Raw genomic sequence first — 19,476 nt, 5'->3', positions numbered from 1 at the left:
GGAAAGGCTGCCTACCGCAACCTAGTTTTCTTCAAGATCATGGTAGAAGTATGAGCTTGAGTTGTAGTGCCTTGAATCAAGACTCTTCCTTAGTGCATGTCAATTCAACCCACTATTGTCTTCTTGTTAATGTCTTCCTTCACTTTGTTTGCTTATCAATTTGACTTGGCTGATTAGTGTCACATGAATGGAGAAATCTTCAATTGGCCATGTGCTTGCAACTTCTCAAAATACGGATTCTAAGAGTGTAGAGAAGGGCCAGATGAAGGAAAGTCATGGAGCATGTAAGAGCTGGTTCCTACTCATCGCCGCTTTAGTATAAATGCCACAAAGTGGCATTTTTTCTCTACACTAGAAACATTCCCACGAGTGGCCTCGATTAACTGCCATTTTAGCTTGTTGCAGCCAATCCTTTTGCAGCTTTTTTTATGTAGATGTGGGCCTATTGAAAGTTTTTTTGTCAGAGATGGGCGAGGAGTTGTTCACGGGAACCATTGTTCACCGCCGGCCACAAATGCTTGAGAATGCTTCTTGAGCATTCTGGAGTGGTGACCCCTAAGGACTATTATTATGCTACAAGGACCCGAGGGGTTGACGATTTAAGAGATGTGTTCATAAGAGCTTGTTCATGTCAAAGGCTTGAATTGCAAACCATAGAGCATGGTTTGTAATTGAACACGTGGAGCTATTGGGTTGCAAGTTAGAAAGTAACCCTACTTGCAAGGAGGGCTCACAAAAAAACCAAGGGTAATGAATACTTTTAACTAGCTGCAAACGATTAATTTTTGCAATTTAGTGTTTGGGCTACACAATTTTGTGCCTATGTAGGGAAACTAGTTGCAGCCCTCGAAAATTTGTTGGAAACCGTTGGAGTGTGAACTGAAATGAAATTGCAACCTAGTTTTCGGTGAGCAAAGATATTCGAAACCAAGTTTCAAACCAGCCTCTCTGGGTGAAGAGGCTCTTAAGAGTCTGTTCACGCGAGATGGGTGGTTTGCAAAAACGACTGTGGCGTTGTCCAGTAGGTTGACTTAGAGCCGGTTTGGTTTTTCTACTGGACCCTACAGTAGAGCAGGGGGCGAGAAGCAACTAAAACCACCCTATCGTCGCTGTCGAGGCTAATTTGGAACTGTTTTTTGTTCCGCTGGACCGAGTGGAGAGGAGGGGCGCAACTAAGATTTCCAAAAGAAACTAGGCAGGGATGTGGTTTGCAAACCAGGGCCTGTGATTTAAAAGGGCCAACCGGAGATCTCTTAAGTCTTAAATCTTAAACCCTCAAGCCCTCAATGATTTATTGCAAAAGCTTACAACCTACTTTTTTTCCCATGAAGACACCATAGAATTTGTTTCTGTTGATTTTACCACCATGCCTTCCGAGCTCTCTCTCCAAGCAGTCAAGCGTCTTGCCACTCAACTCCTCGCTTCTCGATCTCACATCAATCATGCTCCTTTGCTTCTCTCCATCCTTTCCAATTCTCTCAATTCATCTTCCTTCTCTAATCCCGAATGCCTTCTCGAAGCCTCGCTTTCTTTGCAGGCTTTTTTCGTTCCCCTCCTAAGCAGTGGAGAGCTCTCCCTTTCGGTCTCGAGGAAGGCTCAGGTAAGCTTGCAAGCAAAGACTGCAGCAAGCAGTGAAGTTGGGACTCCAGTCGACGCGGATGCTATCTATAAGAGCTGGCTTTGGGACAAATACAACGAGTTTTTGGATATCTTGCTCCAATTTATCAGCAAAGCTGAAAGCCCGCCGTCGCTCCAGGTTTGTGTGAATTGTAATGTTCGTATTGCTCCACCATTCGGTTTCTTGCAAGAGTATGGATCGCTACTTCCGCTTTCTAGCTGGTCATATTCCCATAGTCAATGCTCGCCGGTATTGACGCGTGTAAAACATTGATTGATTCATTTCTACAAGTTTGTGATTCCCGTCATTCTTTACACTCCAGACTGCAGGAGTAGATGCGTTAATGGAATTCAGCCGCAATGAAAAGCAAGGAGCGTTCAGCAACAGGGTCTATAGCAAAGTGTGTTCTACGTTGGTGAGTCACCCCTTCCGACAGTTCTAGACAAGTATCGAATGGGCAACTCATGCTTCGTGCAGCTTCCTTGGAATAGATGCCCAATATGTACTATAGTCGAGCGACTCTTTTGAGTAGACGATCAACCGATAGCTTATTACGTATGATCTCATTAAATATTTCCCTCGATTGAAGATTTTCTTAATTACTGACTGTGGACTAGACGGGGGTACTTTAAAAAAAAATTTAACTTGATGCTCAAGCTAAAACGATGGCGGTTTGGCATTACAGTGGAACAAGGAATTTTCCTAGCAGCACTAATATAATTTTCGTGGAAAGGAAAGTCAATACATTAATGCTGCTCTAAAGAATCCACATCGAAAGGTGTAGGTTAGGCAAGGTTTGATGTGATCTATAAAGCAAGCAGGCTAGAGGAAGATATATGGTGTACCAAAGGACTGCATGTCTGCATTCAGATCATCTGTTGGGGAATGCAGAGGAGGTGGCCCAATTGTTTTGCCTACAAATGTTTTAGTAATGGCACATGAAGCCCCTTGGAACGGGTGGCAACTCCAAGTGATATGCCAAATCTCCAATCTTGCCTATAGTCCTGCGTGGCCCAAAATACTTAGCTCGTCTTGTTATCTACTTACAAAAGTCCATGGCACTGTGCAGGTGTTCTCTGAAGGTCTCAATAGCAATGTTCTTGAGCTTCTTGCAGCAAAATATTTCAAAAATTTTGATGTCTGGTAACGTCTGTATAGCTCTTAAGCCATACTTGAATAATGATATGCTATAGTTATTGTTATGGTCTTGCATAAACATCTGGAATTAGTTGATAAAAGCTTATTGGATATTCATTTGTTGTTGCTGTGATGAGATATTTGTTATACTGTTTTGTGTGGTATACAGTGGGAAATCTTTTGTCATTGTATACGTCAATCATGTTATGCTTTCACTCTTTCTAGTCATTAGAACCATCGTAATTAAATATTTTATAAACTTTTAAATTTCACTATCTGATCAGCTTATTGATCAAGTTTACTGATCACATCCCAGTATACCGCTCAATTAAGAGTGGATTCTTGATTGCAGTTGTTATACTTGTGTCAACTTGAGGAAGCTGGCTGTCAAATGTCAAGGCCAAGAACAGACAGGTATGTTTAGTAGACTCACGTCAAGAACATGATAGGCTTTTGCTGCTAATACATATGATAAGGTACAATTGTACAAGGGGGCTTGATTTACAGGTAATGGAATATGTGGACCTTTTGTGTCCTTGTGGCTGAGCTGCCCACACTAAAGGTGCGCGATGTAGGTTATAATTGACAGTGCACTCGTCGTCTACAGGCAAGGCGATGATCTCAAGTGACATTTCTACCTCAGAGATAAGGTGAAGATCTCTGTCAGAGAAAATTTTATTACAAAAGAGAATGGTCATATATCATAACATGATGGAGGGCTAGATGAATAGAATTGTCAAGAAGCCAAAATCACATCTTTCTCTATAATCAAACTTGTGGTACCATGAAATTTATTGACACCTTGTCCTGACAGTATCATAATAGGATTCTTCTGTTTGTTGCCTCGTGGAACCTTGTTTTATAACATGTATTTGTGCATGCAACACTTTTATCAATATGGCAACTGAGAATCTGATCTGGATTCCAGTTTGCAGTCAATCACATGCAACATATATGATATTCTTGCTCGTTTGAACTCTCCAAAAGTGAGTGACAAGGATTCCGAAAATATCATGGAGACTTGGAGCAAGCATAACGGCAAGCACCTTATCCATCTCAAATTAGTCATTTTCTAAATGTTTCCTTGATTTATGAACTAATTTCACTATTCCTATACTATTACAGCAGAGAAAGACTAACATTCTCGTCTTCAGTCTCTTTTTGCCTCACCTTTTAAACCCTAAGTCTTTGGTTGTCCCACGTTATCAGTTTTTTTTCATTGTTTTGCTTCACCTTTGCATTCGTGGTTAAGAACAAAGTCTTTATTTTATTAATAGGCCGATTTATTTTGAGAATACTTTTCAAAATGCTGGATAATTGTGAGGAGCAAAATGAAAGGAAGGTTTATTAAAGTCCCCAAGAGACCAAAATGGCCTATGAGACAAATTATGGTGCTGATATATGGTGCAATATAACTCATGTAGGCTGAGGTCAGCCCTGATCAGCCGATACAATGGATATTTATCCAGCCGATTTGCCTCTGGAGGCATCTCCTATGTATATCGAGGATTGTAGAGTGTAGAGCTGATGGATTGAGTGGAAAAGGTTTGACCTCGCTTTGTCTCTGGAGCATGTCCATGATGTGCTGTTGTTGACTGGTGACCCTCTCTCAGTGGTGAGTTCGTGCGCATCTGGCTGCTGCTAGTCTCTGTGGTGCATTGATCCTTACCCATTTAGTCGGATGACTCATGAATATGGACTGGCCATGTATATGATAACTGAGGTTTGACTTGGTCTGTCTAGTCTGTTGTATTAGAGAATAGGGGGGACGAGCATTTTCTGAGCGAAATCTTCCGAGCGTCTGAGCGAAGGAAAAAAAAAGCTTCCAACTATGCATAAATATGGCAAAAATCGATCAGAAGAAAACATAGTTTCACTTAGAAATATGCAAAGTATTATAGCAATGCCTATTTTATACAAAAATCTTTAGGTGAATCTGTAGGAATGGTGAGAGCATAATGGGATGGCTTTTGAAGAAACCCACATGTAGAGTAGACTTCTCTATGAAAATTCCCTTATGATCCTTCTTACAACTTTTACTTAATAGGGGGTGACATTGAAAACCCTCTCTCAACCTATCTTCATGAAAGAGTTTCTTCAAAGAAAACTCATTGAAGCAAGCCATCCAGGTAGTTTCGCCAGCGAAACCCCTTTGAAGCAAGTCTCCCAAGGTAGTTTCGCTGGCGAAACTACCTTGGACAGCACTTTTAAAAGTGACATAACTTTCATATCCAATGTCCAAATATAGTCATTCAACCACTCAAATTGATCGGAACACCCCATTTGAGCACATATATGAAGTTATATTTTGGAAAATCTTCCATATATAGTATTAAATATTACATGTATTTTATGAGAGTGATATATAAGCCCAAGTTAATACTTATTTATAGTAATTTAAACTTCTTTAGAAACATGTCCATAAATATGCTATAAAAACACTAAAAAGATATTGCCATATGATATAAATGTGTTAATAAGTAATTATATATGCATAGTATTATTACATTGAGAGTGATTATGAGGAATGTTTCTTAAAGGAATCAACACTTTTTAAAGGTAATAACACGGGTACAAAGGGATGTCTCTAAATAAGAAAATTATGTTGTGTAAAAATGAATGAGTGACTAGTCTGTATATTTTTATGATAAAGGGATCTAGTTCTAGTGAAAATAAAAGTGTAAAAACCATGTTTCCTAAAGAAAAACATTTTTAAAAATCTCTTGAAAAACACGCTCGGATAAACCTGCTCATAGGTTTTTGCTCGTAAAATTGACGCATCCGAGAATAGGGAAGCATGTCTCTACCTACTCCTGCAGAGGAAGATGTGGCCCCAGGGAACTCTCAGATCCAACTGAACACATGGACACAATGTTGGAGAAAGAGAAGCTATGCATGTACCAAATTTACCAAATGTTGATCTGAAACCATGATAGAATCACAGGGACCTCATAGCCTAGACCTAATCGGAAGACTTTTGCCAGACTCAAGCTTCACCTAGGCTCACTCACAGTTGAATTATAACTCAAACGCAAACACTCAGATCCGAAGAAGTATTCACAGCAAATAGCTCCCTCAGGTGACGTAAAATCACCCCCTCCTCTGCTCAGAATCTGCTGCATGCTCTAGTGAACTTTAGTGGCTTCTTGCTCCTCCAAGGGCCCAAGTACCCCTTTATAGGGGGAGGGGCCAGTCTGCTGCGCCCCCCCCCCCCCCCCCCCCTTCTAGATGGCCAATTTGGCCTTTCGAGCTGGTTGACCCAGTCTGTTCATTGTAGATGGCTGACTGCCACAGATTGGCCGACCTATATCTGGTCCATGTCATTACAAAGGGCTTTTGCTGGGATTTTTCCCACTTGGAGGGCAGGTGGTTGCCCCCCTAGGAGCCCATTTGCAGGGCTGTGTGCCCAGCCCTAGGTGCTGCAGTCGGCCCGCCTACCAGCAGGGGTCAGCCCTGGTCTACCAGCTGACTAGGGAGGGGGTGGGGGCTATTTATAGGCCCCCCCTCAGTCTTCATTTCTCATCTCATTGTGGAGGCTGTTGAGCAGTTGTGCCCAGCTCTTGTGCAGCCTGTTGTGCAGAGGTTTTCCCCCCAGGTGTAGAGGGCTTTTGCCAGAGATTACTTGCAGTCCAGCCTGGTGTCCCATACCACCAGGTGGCACTGTGAAGCCTGGGATCTGTCACTGGGCCTTGGGCTACGCTAAGATGCAGGCGCGCGTCCGCGACTCAATCCAGGATCAGACCTAGCACCTGGGAACGAAACTTGCTCCCATCGGCTCTCTGAGAACTGAACCCCCTGGGCCCCTTTTATAGACTTGGGCCCCAGCGCCAAAAATAGCGAAGACCTATAAATGGTTCGTACCCTTGCCAGTCAACCCGAGAATCAAGCCTGCCTAGCTCTAAGCCTCCCCAGGCTACCTGAGCTAGTCTTGTGTACCCAGTACACGTCAGATACCAATCCATGCACATGACATACTCCCCCTCCTCTAAGAACTCACTCCTGAGTTCGCTAAAAAACTCGGAAATGTTCTCTGGAGGTTTTGTAATGTCTCCCATGTTGCATCCTCCTCAACACGATCCTTCCACTTGATCTTGTATTCCGTGATAGATCGATTACGAATCTGTCTGTCACGAAATTCAAGAGTACACTCAGGTTCGTGTGGAATAAAAGTCAAATCTGTAACTTCTATTATCTCGTGAGGAGAAACAAGTTGATCATCCGCACCCAAGACTTCTTTCAGTCTACTGACATGAAAGACTGGATGTACTTTAACATCAGGAGGCAATTCTAGTCGATATGCAATTGGTCCAATTCTTTTAATGACCTTGAAGGGACCACAGTATCTGGGGGATAATTTCGGAACCAAACCAGTACTTAAGCTCTTGGATTCCTTAGGAATTCGCAAATATACCATCGTTCCTTCAGAGAACTCTCTAGGCGAACGATGTCTATGAGCATAAAATCTGTCCCGATCTTGGGCACTTCTAATAGACTCCTTGGCAAACTGCAACATTTCCTGCATGTCTAGCAAGAAGTTCTTAGCAGCATCATTTTGAATCGCTTTTAACCCAACCATTACTGGTGACTTAGGTTGAAACCCGTACATAAGCATAAAAGGACTGTAACCAGTACTAGAATGCTTTGCACTGTTGTAAGCAAATTCTATCATAGGTAGATAATCCTCCCATGAAGACTGTCTCTTAGATACATATGCCCGAAACATGTCTTCAACCAACTGGTTAACCTTCTCTGTACTGCCATCGGATTGTGCATGATCTGAGGAACTCATACTTAGAGTAGTTTCTAACTTCTCAAAAACAAGTGTCCAAAAGTTACTTGTAAACTTTGAGTCCCTGTCACTGACTATGTCAGATGGCAAACCATACAGCTTAAACAAGTGGTCCACAAACTCGTGAGCCAGCTGAACAGCTGAAATAGTTGTTCTAGTAGGTAAGAATCTAGCCATTTTTGTCTAACGGTCAACTATGACCCAAATGGAGTCATGACCCTTGCGCGTTCGAGGCAAACCAGTAATAAAATCCATGGAAATACTTTCCCATTTATTATCTGGAATCTGTAATGGCTGTAATAACCCCGTGCTTCTAAGGCGTTCTGCCTTAGTAACCTGACAAATCCGGCAACCTACTACATAGTTTTCAATAAATGCACGCATCTTAGGCCAATAAAAGGTATGCTTCACAAGAGACAGAGTCCTATGTATACCCGGATGTCCAGCACTAGGAGCATCATGACACTCCCAGAGAATCTTGGATTTAAGGTCCAGAACATCAGGCACACAAATCTTTTCATTCCGGAACAGCAAGCCGTTCCTAATCATCCACTGACCTCCCGCCGCCTGTATCGTAGGTGGCACAATCCCTGAGTCCTGGTCAAGCATGGAGCTCCCATCCTGGACTCTCTGCCAATAAGAATTGAAATGACTATCAGTTGCGTATAGCCCTCTCAAGGATTGAAATAGGTCTGAGGATATTTCCGTAAATGACAGAGCATTTACAAACTTAACTCGACTTAAGGCATCCGCCACACTATTCAACGAACCCTTACGATAACGTATTTCAAAATCAAAATCTTGCATTAATTCTATCCATCTAGCTTTCCTTCCCCTCAATTCAGATCCATCACACACATACTTAATTGACTGATGATCAGTCAATACAAGGAACTTTGAACCATACAAGTAGTGTCTCCAAACCTTAAGGGCATACACTACAGCATAAAGTTCCTTTTCTAGTGTGGGCCAACGATATTGGGTGTCGTCTAGCTTCTTACTCTCGAAAGCTACAGGTCTGCCCTCTTGGAATAGAGCTGCCCCAATCGCATAATCACTCGCATCGGCCTCTAAAACATAAGGCCGGGTAGGATCGGGTAATGCAAGAACGGGTGCTTCCTTGATAGAAAACTTCAAGGTTTCAAAAGCCTTGTTCAATGCATCATTCCAAGCGATCGGCTGGGTAGACCTGCGTCCACGACCTTTCAATATGTTTGTCAGTGGTGCCGTGATATGTGAATAATCACGCACAGACTTCCATAGAAATACCGTAAATCCTAGGAAAGAACGAAGTTGTTTCACAGTCTGAGGAATAGGCCATTCTAAAACCTTCTGAATACGATCCAGATCAATGCTAATACCTTCAGAAGAAATCTTGTGTCCTAAGTAAATGATCTCCTTCATAAAGAAGTCACATTTACTCATCTTGGCATAGAGCTTATGCTGTCTTAGAATAACTAAGATAATCCGGAGGTGTCCAATGTGATCCTCAAGCGTTCGACTATATACCAAGATGTCATCTAAGAACATTACAACAAATTTGCCCAGATAATCCCGAAACAAATCGTTCATCATCTGCTGAAAGGTGGCAGGAGCATTGGTCAAACCAAAAGGTAATACAAGGAACTCGTAGTGACCATACCTAGTTCGGAATGCGGTTCTATCTATGTGTTTAGCATAGATACGGATTTGGTGATAACCCGTACGCAAATCAATCTTAGTGAAATACTTCGCTCCGGCCAAACGGTCTATCAGATCATCGGAACGAGGGAGAGGGTATCGATTCTTAATTGTCACTTTATTTAATCGTTTATAATCTATACACATCCTCCATGTAGAATCTTTCTTCTTTCTTAAGAGGACAGGTGCACCCCAAGGTGATTTACTTGGGCGTATATAGCCCATATTCAGGTAATCCTGTAGCTGGGTAGCTAACTCATCCTCCTCTAGTTGGCTCATCCTATAAGGTGGTACACTGATGGGTTGAGCCCCTGGGACTAAGTCTATGCGATGATCTACTGCCCGTTCTGGAGATAAACCTTCCGGCAGTTGAGCAGGGAATACATCCTTAAAACTATCTAACAACATTCTCAATTCACGGTGTTCAAACACACTTAAATCATTCTTGTTAATTACAGAGACAACAAATGAAGAAAGCGGAATCAAAACACACTGATAGACATCATAATGAGAAGTGTTTAAGATATTCCGAAGCTGCATCGCAGATACAATAGGTCCCTGGGAAGAGGGAATTTTATCACACTGAATACAAAATTGGGTGTCCTTATCTACAAAAGAAAGTGTATGCTCCGTCCATCCAATCTGAATATTGTGGGTTTTAAACCACTCTATTCCGATTAACAAGTCTACATGCTCCAGGTGCATAACATAACACGTAAGAGCCCTTGTGTAAGCTTGAATCCGGATAGGAAGCGCTTCAACCTTGCGATCCCAAAAGTGCTTCTCAGCTGGAAGCTGCACCTCATAGGTGTGATCGCTAGGTACTGTGGACAGCCCCATCTTCTGCACAAATTTGTAATTAACAAAGTTGTGAGAGCTGCCCGGATCAAAGAGAATGTGAACCTGTTGGTCCATAACTTCTCCATAAACTCGGAAAAGATCATGGGAACCAAACAACGAAGTATTGAAAGTGCAATTACAATAAGTGGGCAGGTAATGACATTTACAGAAATACCTGTCATCGAAACTTGGTTCGCTCCCTTGGCTTTGGTACCTGGACCCGCCTGGAGCTTCGGTCCAAGCACTAACTTTTGATTCTTGCGCTTTGGACATTCATTCTTGGTGTGGCCCCGCTCCTCGCAATAGAAGCAACGTCCTTCCTTCTTGAGCTTCAATGTGCGAAGGAAACGGGCTCGACCATTCTTTGCCTGAGTCAAGTTTTTCTTGGAGGCGTTGTCCGTAGACTTCGTCTCCCCGGTACCAGTCGTATGTTGAAAGAACTTGTGTTTGTTCTTTCCACTCGTGTCGGAAACTGTAGTTGCTTTTGCACCGGCCATGGTATCATGCAGGTCAAAATTTGCATAGATACCATGAGGGATATTTCCAAGATGCATGATGGTGGTGACATTGAAAACCTACAGAAGATACTTGCGGGCAGCAAGGACGTGGATTGTAATGCTATGCTGCAAAACATGGGTACCTCCATGGAAGAGGAAATGAACAAATGGAAGTCATAAATACGCGCGTAGTTCATGGCCTCTTGCAACGTTGTGCATTTGTTGTTCTTTATTTGCAACTTGTACGAATCTGGCAAACCATCCACAAAGAAACCTAACAAGGTCACTGGATCCATCTTTGTGGCCCTGGTCTGCAGATCTCGAAACCTTTGAAGATAAACTTCAAATGACAAGTTCAGCTTTGACATATCGAGGGCTTTAAGCTTGCCAACGATATCATAATCGTCCTCCTTCTTCAGGAACTCCTTCCTGAAGACCCCTTCGAAGTCTATCCATGTATCCGGCTTAGGCTGGAGTTCCTTCCACCATAGCAGAGCCTTACCTGACATGAAACCGGTTGCAAGCTGAATTTTCTTCTCATCTGGGTACGGGTGGAACTGGAAGTGTACCTGCCACTTGTGTAACCAAGTGTCAACCACCTCCTTAGTTCGAGACTTTTGATCTACCGTCCCAAGAGATGCTGACGGAAGAAGATGCTGAAAACTGGTGAACCGCGGGCGCAATAAACCCGGAGTCTTCCTCTAGCTGAATTCGCTGCAGGCTGCAGTGTACGGAATCCTCCTGCTGACCGTACATGTGATGCAAACTGGACGTGGCTGTACGGCTGCTGACGCGATCCGTACGGTTGCTGACGTGGGCGTACGATAGCTGACGCAGGTATACGGCCGATGACGCGGGCTGTACGGCAGCCTGTCGCAGGCTGTCCCGAATCCCTATGGCGCAATCAAGACGTTGGGCAAAGAGGGCTCTTCACGCAAGGCTTGTGGCTGAGCTTGGAACCTTGCCTAGCTATATAGGGAATAGGGCAGCCAAATTAGGAAGCCCTGCTTCCCAGAAAGGCTCACCCTCCCAACTTTGGAGGGTGGTGCTTTTTCGAAAAAAGCAGCACCTCCCATAGGGTGGCCGCACCCTGTTCCAGCCCCTTGCGCATCTCCTTGCCCTGGCCGAAACTCCTTCCAGCCATGGTGCACCAACACAGCCTCACGCCTCGGCGTTCTCCCACGCAGCCCCGATCAGCCTCGATCTACATGCCTGCACTCAGCTACTCTATCGCATCTCCTTCCTGCACCTCCGCTCTCTCCCAGGTACGCTCATCCTTCTCTCTCCTAAACCCTTCAGTAAATTCGAAACACTCTCCTTCTTCCTCCTACCTTTTCCCTACATCCTGACCACCCCTGATAACCCATGAACCAAGTAGAATTTGCAGCAGCAAATTTCGAATTTTAGGGCATACCTGGAGGAAGAAATCGTCCAAAGTTTCCGCATCAGAAATTCCTACCTCAGGAGCTGGCTCTGATACCAACTGACACGTCCCAGCACTCCTGAAACCTCTGATCTGCAAACACACACACACACAACGTGAGAAACTGAGCAGGCTGCTCACCACCCAACCATGACATCTACGGGATGTGATCCCGAATCAGGAGATGTCCCCTCCGAGCCACAAGCTGAGCTACTGGCACGAACTCCCAACCAGATCCAAACCAGCCTGGTGTCCCATACCACCAGGTGGCGCTGTGAAGCCTGGGATCTGCCACTGGGCCTTGGGCTACGCTAAGATGCAGGCGCGCGTCCGCGACTCAATCCAGGATCAGACCTAGCACCTGGGAACGAAACTTGCTCCCATCGGCTCTCTGAGAACTGAACCCCCTGGGCCCCTTTTATAGACTTGGGCCCCAGCGCCAAAAATAGCGAAGACCTATAAATGGTTCGTACCCTTGCCACTCAACCCGAGAATCAAGCCTGCCTAGCTCTAAGCCTCCCCAGGCTACCTGAGCTAGTCTTGTGTACCCAGTACACGTCAGATACCAATCCATGCACATGACAGTTCTCCTGTTTCCTTCTCTCCCTCTCAGTGTGGTGTTCTCCCCCCCTCTCTCTCTCTCTCTCTCTCTCTCTCTCTCTCTCTCTCTTTCTGTTCATTTGCGCTGCACTTCTCACAGCCTCACAGGTGGGCCAGTGACCCTTCTACGTCAAGACACCTCTTTGCTGCTGGGCTCTTCCATAGCCCTACCATGGGCCTTGTTGTGCTGCAGATATGAGAGCTGTCCTCATTCATGCCTATCCAGTCCTTGCACACGATTCCATAACCAGCCCAGGTGGCTGATCATTATGTTGCCCATGTGGCAGCCCCACTGTCACTCCTGTGGGCAGGCCCTCCGATTTGATGAGCGTGGAGGGAAGGATCCCTAATGTGATCTGAGCCTCAGTGCACCGACAAGTCTGGTGTGTCTCTAGCTCTGGTCTAGGTCTTTGAAGCCTCCGTCTCAGTGAGTCCTGCTGGTTACTCACATGAAGAGGATAAAGATGAACAAGGAAGGTCTCAATAAATGCTGCCTTACCAAGTAGCCATGCTCTCCCTACTGTATTTAGTAGCCTTGAAAGCTCCTTCCTAAGGTGGGATAGGAGATGAATAGCCAAACTATGGAAACTGCCAAGTGAGACTTGCAACTCCACCCTTTGGCAGAAGGTTTCTGACAGGATGCAGCCGAAGTGGGGGCTCTAGGACAGGTCCAAGACATCCATTAATGGTATGATATATCTTTGTACTCCCTAGGCAGGCCGAGAGGAGAGTGATTGGAAACCTTGGAAGATGATGTTTTGTTTCCATGTCATCCACTGTAAACCCATGGTACTACTATGAATTTGAACCACTTGTGAGCCTTAATAGATAGGGCTTTGCTGTAGCAGGAAGTGTTGGGCAGGTGTTCATGAGGTAATTTTGGAGAAAGAAAGAAAGTTTATTAAAGTCTTTGAAAGACCGATGGGTCTATGAGACTGTGAAACATCCTGATACAAACAAGCTGTGTGGGTGGAGCTACTAAACGAGCATCCACTCCAATGTAGAATGCAAAATGATAAGTGCTGAGTCATGTCAGAATGATGATCGTCTATGCAACACTAACATCCTCATCATCAAAGCGTCAAGGGGGATGAGGTAGTAAGGGCATAAAGTCAGAGATAGAGTGCTGGTGGCTGCCCGTGGACGTGGTCCTGTGTCGTCTCCTGGTCATAGCTTGCGTCTAACAAGGGCTACTGTAACCCCTATCGGTAGAGCCCCAACTTTGAACAAGGAAGGAATATCCCCAAGTGTAATCTGTGCATCCACCCTCTGTCTGAGCTGCCGCGTCGTTGGCTCTGTGTCACGATCATGACGAGGCTTCGTGGTATGAGAGTCCGCATGGTCTGGCTGGAAGAAATCAGTGATCGAGCTCTGAGAAGAGTCTATCAAGGAGGTCTGCTCCTATGCCTGTGATCGAAGTAGACGCTCCCGGTGTCTGACTTCCTCGTGAATGAAGGTGGCTAGGGATATCTGGTTTGGAAAGGAGAGAAAGCTGGACAATATCCCTGAACTATATCTAAAGAGGCAATAGAAGCGTCCTCATATCTCATAGTATACTGGGCATCTGAAAATGAAATGCTCCTCCGACTCAATCTCCTGTGTGTCACATAATGTACATAAGCGCCTCTCCCTGAGCAAACTCTCAGCCCTGCCACCATGGATGTTTTTATCGAAGCTATGCTTATATATTAATATAAAATCTTGGAGAAAGTTTATCAAGCTCATTTTTTAAGTTTCACAATATTGATGGAATGTAGTGGACTTTTATATATTTTCTTTTTAATTTTGAAGTGAAAAATGTAAATCCTAGCGAAACTTTTAAATTTTTTGCATAAAAGGTTCAAATCCTGGCGAATGTTTCAAATGTTTATTTCTATTAGGGCATACAAACTTTCGGCGCCAAGATAAAAGTCTAGCTTCTTAACGAAAATAACTTGAAAAAATCATCCATGCCTGCCACTCTCAATGCGAAGTCTATGCGAAGACACCCGAAACTGCCCAATAGAGATCCTCAGTGAGTGGGGTAGGTGGATCTGCGTATATCCTAAAACCCTCCGCTGTGATATGTAAACAATGATCCTGTAGAAGCCGAGATTCACTGGAAGCTTGCTCGGTCCAAACCAGGTCCTGAAAGTGTGTGTAGCAACAAAGGATCCTCACAAATGACCTGGTTGACCTCATGAGACAAGAGAGGGGAAAAAGGCGCATCAATGCTATACTGGAAGGGGGGGAGTCTATCCATGTGGAGTCCCAGTCGTCAAACCATCTTTGTGTGCGTGCAAACCAGCAGCTCTGATCACTTGCTGCTGATAATGCCATAGAGGAGGACAATGCTAGCCACAGTAATCTACTGCATCCAGAAGTGCAATCTCCGTACCCCCTAACCCGATATAGGTAGGTGATAACTTGAAATGCTCAAACTCAGCCTGAATGATTTGGTGAGGAATTGACGGCTTACTACGAATCATTCGTGATAGCATAAGAATCTGTAGGCACTCCACTCAAGCCCACTCTGTATCTAATAGATGCGGTCCCCAACTAGGGCTGCCATACATCCCCACTGGGAAGACCAAGGAGTCAAAAAGCAAGCGTTTGGTCCGAGGTCCTGGAAATGTGAACGGAAGCACTGCCTCTCTAGTCTGGCCGATGAAGCGTATCCTCGGCTCAGTCGGGCCTGCATCGTCGGTCTCATAGTAAAGATAGGTCCAAAGAAGAGAACTCCTAGGTATGTATATGACAAAACAATGTCAACCGGCGACCCGTCGAACGTGGTGCATAGTAGCTCGGGATGTGTTGAAGATCATGACCTTGGTTTTACCAAGGTTGACCTTCAAATCATGGGAATCACAAAAGGACTGTAGTGCATCTAGGTGTCTCTAGAGACCCTCTGCTGAGGAAGATAAGAGTGCCACGTCATCTGCGTATAACAAGATCTAAATCAGAGTGCCAGCGAGAGAGCATCCCTCCCCCCCAATGTCTGCATAATTGTCTCAAGCTCATCAATGTAGAGGCCAAACAAGGTTGGTGATAAAGGACACCCTTGTTTGACTCCAATAGTACTCGTGATCTCATTGAAGGAAGACCACTCTCCCATAGATGATGACCCCTTGGATGTGGTCTCTTTCTAGTACTAAACTCACATGGACCCAATCTTGAACCTTAAGGCATGTGGTGTGAGACCAAGGATGTATCCCTGTTAGAAAATTCACTGCCCCACCTGTGAGCCCCTGTTTTGAGGGGACAAGGGGGCAGGAGACTATAGGGGGGTAGGGGAAGCAAAAGGGCAGAGAACCCACCTAGTTGGAACTCGCGCAGCAAGGAAGAGTGGCGCGGCTTTCTAGGCGACTCATGGAGCAGATATTGGCGGGGCCTACGGACTGCATCAGCAGCCCATGTGCTGGGCACATGGGCCTATTTACAGGCCTGGCCGAAGCCGGCCAATACAGCCTCCAAAGGCCGACCAGCCTGGTCGGTGGAGGGGCTCATAAAATTGGTGCTGCAAGCAGGAGGCCGACCCCCTGCTAAAGGTTTTCTTCAGCCCAGCAATGGGCCTATAAAAAGCCCCCTCCCCCCCTCATTTCTCATCATCTGCACAGACAAGCCTTGCACAGGCAAGCGCACAGGGAGAGGAGTAGGCTCAGCATCTTGGACAGCTTCTGTTGGCTGTTGTACATGCTCATCTTTTGAGCTTTTGTTTGCCCACTATTGTGGAAGAATATATTTGAGTTTGTGCTATCTCTCTCTCCGTCTCTTTGAGTGTTGTATGAGCTAGATCGGGAGTGAGGTGTGAGTGATTCTATCCTCTATTTCCAACAGCTCTAGATCGGAGTACCTCAGCAAGTAGATCACTCCAATCGACACTCAGGTTTGCTGCGTGGTCAAGTTCTCCATTGCAAATTCAGTTTTCAGTTTGCTGTTCTTTATTACAGCAAGGATGGAGGACAAGGATTCTATTGTTGCCCCTTCAGCCCCTTCTCTTCCTTCCTCCTCCAGATTTCTCTCATTCACCATCCCGAACTTCGGAGAGTCAGGGAAGCTAGACGAGTCGAACTACCCGATTTGGAAGTAAAATCCGAAGCCATTTAGTGGCTCGAAAGTTATTGAAGTTGACAACCGGAGTGGAGGCAAAGCTGGAAGATATGATGGATAGCAAGGGGAAGATTCTCATTCTAGTAGATGGAGAAGAGCTTGAGAAGTGGGAAGAGAGAGATGCCCACTCCCTAGCATTAATCATTGGGACCACGGCGGACTCTGTTCTTCCGCACATGCAAATGGTCGATACGTCTGTAGAGGCGTGGGCTATCCTGAAGGATCTGTATGAAACAGACAACGCATCTTGTATTCTGATGCTCCAACATCAACTGTACAATCTGGACACAATGTTCATGACCATATGACAAAAGTCAAGGTGGTAAGGGACCAGCTCGCGGTAGTTGGTTAGAAGGTAGACTCAAGTCACCTAGCATTGTTGACATTACACAAGATACCTCGCAGTTTTAAGAGTTTCGTGACTATGGTCACTGCAAGATAGAGGACCAAGCCTCTCACCTTCGAGGAGCTTGGCCCTTTGCTATTGTAGGAAGAGGCTTGGGAAAAACGATTTACTCAATCGGACGAGAAGGCTCTCGTGGCAAGGGACAAGCCTGACAAGGGTAAGTTCAAAGACTCCAAGAACAAAAGTAAGACCGTAGGATAAAGAGAAAAAGAGGCAGATGAAGTGCTTCTACTGTGAGAAGCTTGGTCATTTTGCTAAAGAGTGCCGCAAGAAGAAGGTGGATCTCGTTGCTGAGAGGAAGCACAGGACCATCACAGAGACATGGTATTCAGCAACTGAGCAATCCCCAATTTACGGGGCAATCAAATGGCTCACAGGCCAGTCAAAATGCCAGCTCTCTCAGTCAAACAAATGGCCAGAAAGTCCAGCTGGTCTGGCCGACCAGTTGGCCGACCAGCTGGCAGGCCCACCGACCAGCTGGCAGGCCCAACCGACCAGCTGGCCGACCAGCTGGCAGGCCCACCGACCAGCTGGCCGACCAGCTAGGTCTGGCCTATAAAAGGCCTCTGCCCTCACACTTCAGGGACAGGACAGGACCTGCAGCTGCTCCTCATCTCCTCCATCTTTTGCTGCAGGCCCGCCTGCTCCATCTACCTCTCCTCTCCACTTCTGCCTCCTCTGCTGCCTCCTCTTCTGCCTCTCCTTCCTGCCTCCTGGCTGCTTCATCCTCTCCTCCAGATCTCTCTCCTTCTGCTCCTCTTCTCCAGATCAGCTCCTTCTGCTCCAGATCTGTCCCATCTTACTCCAGATCTGTCCCCTTCTGCTCCTCTGCTACAGATCAGCTCCTCCTGCCCCAGATCAGCTCCTTTTCTTCATCATATTGCTATTCCAGATAGCCTGAAGGTTCCTTCCTCAGAGCATGCTGGTTTCAGCCATTTCCTAGGGCAGCTCCAGCTCCCATCATCCTCGTCATCATTGAGCTACATGGAGGACTGCGTTACGCTCCCTCTGCTGCTATCTTTTCTACTGTCTCTCTACATGGAATCATCTTTCTGATTCACCTCAGCCACGGTCCTTCAGACACGACGGCTTGAGGTTCTTGTATTCAGTTTTTCATATTACCAACAGGCACTATGTTTTCTGAGTTCCGTTCTTCAGTTGTATCTGAGTATTGTCTATTTTCTGATCGCTCCACTGCAAACCCTATGGTTTCTCTATCGTTTCTCTATATGGTATCAGAGCCATGGTGATCTAAAGACCCCAGATCTCAGGTGATCTAAAGATCCTGCTTCTTCATGGAGGCCATAGGTACAGGGAGCATCACTTCTATGAACATATCAGTTTCCTCTTCATTCCGCTGCGCACTAAGGGAGAGAACTCCATCTTCTACTCCCATCCCTCCCTCCCTTTCAGAACTCCATCTTCTACTCCCATTCCTCCCTCCCTTTCTTACCTCCATCTTCTACTACCATCCCTCCCTCCTTTTATAGGTTTCTGGCTTGACACTCCCCATTCCTTCGAAAGAGGGGGTCATGATACTTCACCTCTACCTCCATCGGCATCGACTTCCAGGATCTACAAGTTCTCCCTAGGCGGGATCCTTTTTGTTCACATGTGTCTAGATGTCTGTTGCTTCGAATCTTCTACCTGCATGGAGGCGGGGATAGACTCCTCTCTCCCGAGGTCCAAGATCGGACACACACTGGCTCACTGTTCAGCTCCGACCTCTTTGGATTATCAGTACTGCTGCGACAAATTTGTTCTTTCCCTTTGCACTTTCCTCCACCTTTTCGGCGGTGAGAGGGGGTGGCTTATTCTCTCAAGCTTCACAGTGTTCTTATTTCTATCTGGTATCATACATGTAACTACGACACTTGAGGAAGTGAACAATTCCCTTGCAAGGGCACTCCTCTTGTGATCTTCTATTGGGCATTTCACAGGGATAGCCAGCACTACCATCGACATCCCTACACGAAGCTCCAAGCACACGATGTTTGCCCCTCAAAATTGGCAATTGAGAGGGGGTATTCAGCAACTGAGCAATCCCCAATTTACGGGGCAATCAAATGGCTCACAGGCCAGTCAAAATGCCAGCTCTCTCAGTCAAACAAATGGCCAGAAAGTCCAGCTGGTCTGGCCGACCAGTTGGCCGACCAGCTGGCAGGCCCACCGACCAGCTGGCAGGCCCAACCGACCAGCTGGCCGACCAGCTGGCAGGCCCACCGACCAGCTGGCCGACCAGCTAGGTCTGGCCTATAAAAGGCCTCTGCCCTCACACTTCAGGGACAGGACAGGACCTGCAGCTGCTCCTCATCTCCTCCATCTTTTGCTGCAGGCCCGCCTGCTCCATCTACCTCTCCTCTCCACTTCTGCCTCCTCTGCTGCCTCCTCTTCTGC

General features: G+C 45.8%; 1 protein-coding gene across 2 annotated transcripts in view; it reads left to right on the top strand.

Annotated features, from left to right (window-relative positions):
- The first annotated feature begins 1,287 nt into the window (after positions 1-1,287).
- Positions 1,288-19,476, top strand: part of EMB2762 (CCAAT-binding factor) — a 69,138-nt gene continuing 50,949 nt past the window's right edge. For both annotated transcript variants that reach the window (XM_087374017.1, XM_087374016.1), the window contains exons 1-6: positions 1,288-1,756; positions 1,941-2,033; positions 2,688-2,761; positions 3,108-3,169; positions 3,363-3,405; positions 3,684-3,793. In XM_087374017.1, the coding sequence (XP_087230143.1) occupies positions 1,367-1,756; positions 1,941-2,033; positions 2,688-2,761; positions 3,108-3,169; positions 3,363-3,405; positions 3,684-3,793 (772 nt within the window). In that variant the 5' untranslated portion in view covers positions 1,288-1,366. The remainder of the gene's footprint in view (positions 1,757-1,940; positions 2,034-2,687; positions 2,762-3,107; positions 3,170-3,362; positions 3,406-3,683; positions 3,794-19,476) is intronic.

This window comes from Dipteris shenzhenensis, chromosome 4, assembly GCF_047967505.1.
Source record: "Dipteris shenzhenensis isolate YYH24624 ecotype China chromosome 4, Dip_SZ_1.0, whole genome shotgun sequence".
Classification (NCBI taxonomy): Eukaryota; Viridiplantae; Streptophyta; class Polypodiopsida; order Gleicheniales; family Dipteridaceae; genus Dipteris; species Dipteris shenzhenensis.
Note: the sequence above shows the minus strand (reverse complement) of the source record. Positions and strands in the feature narration are given on the sequence as shown.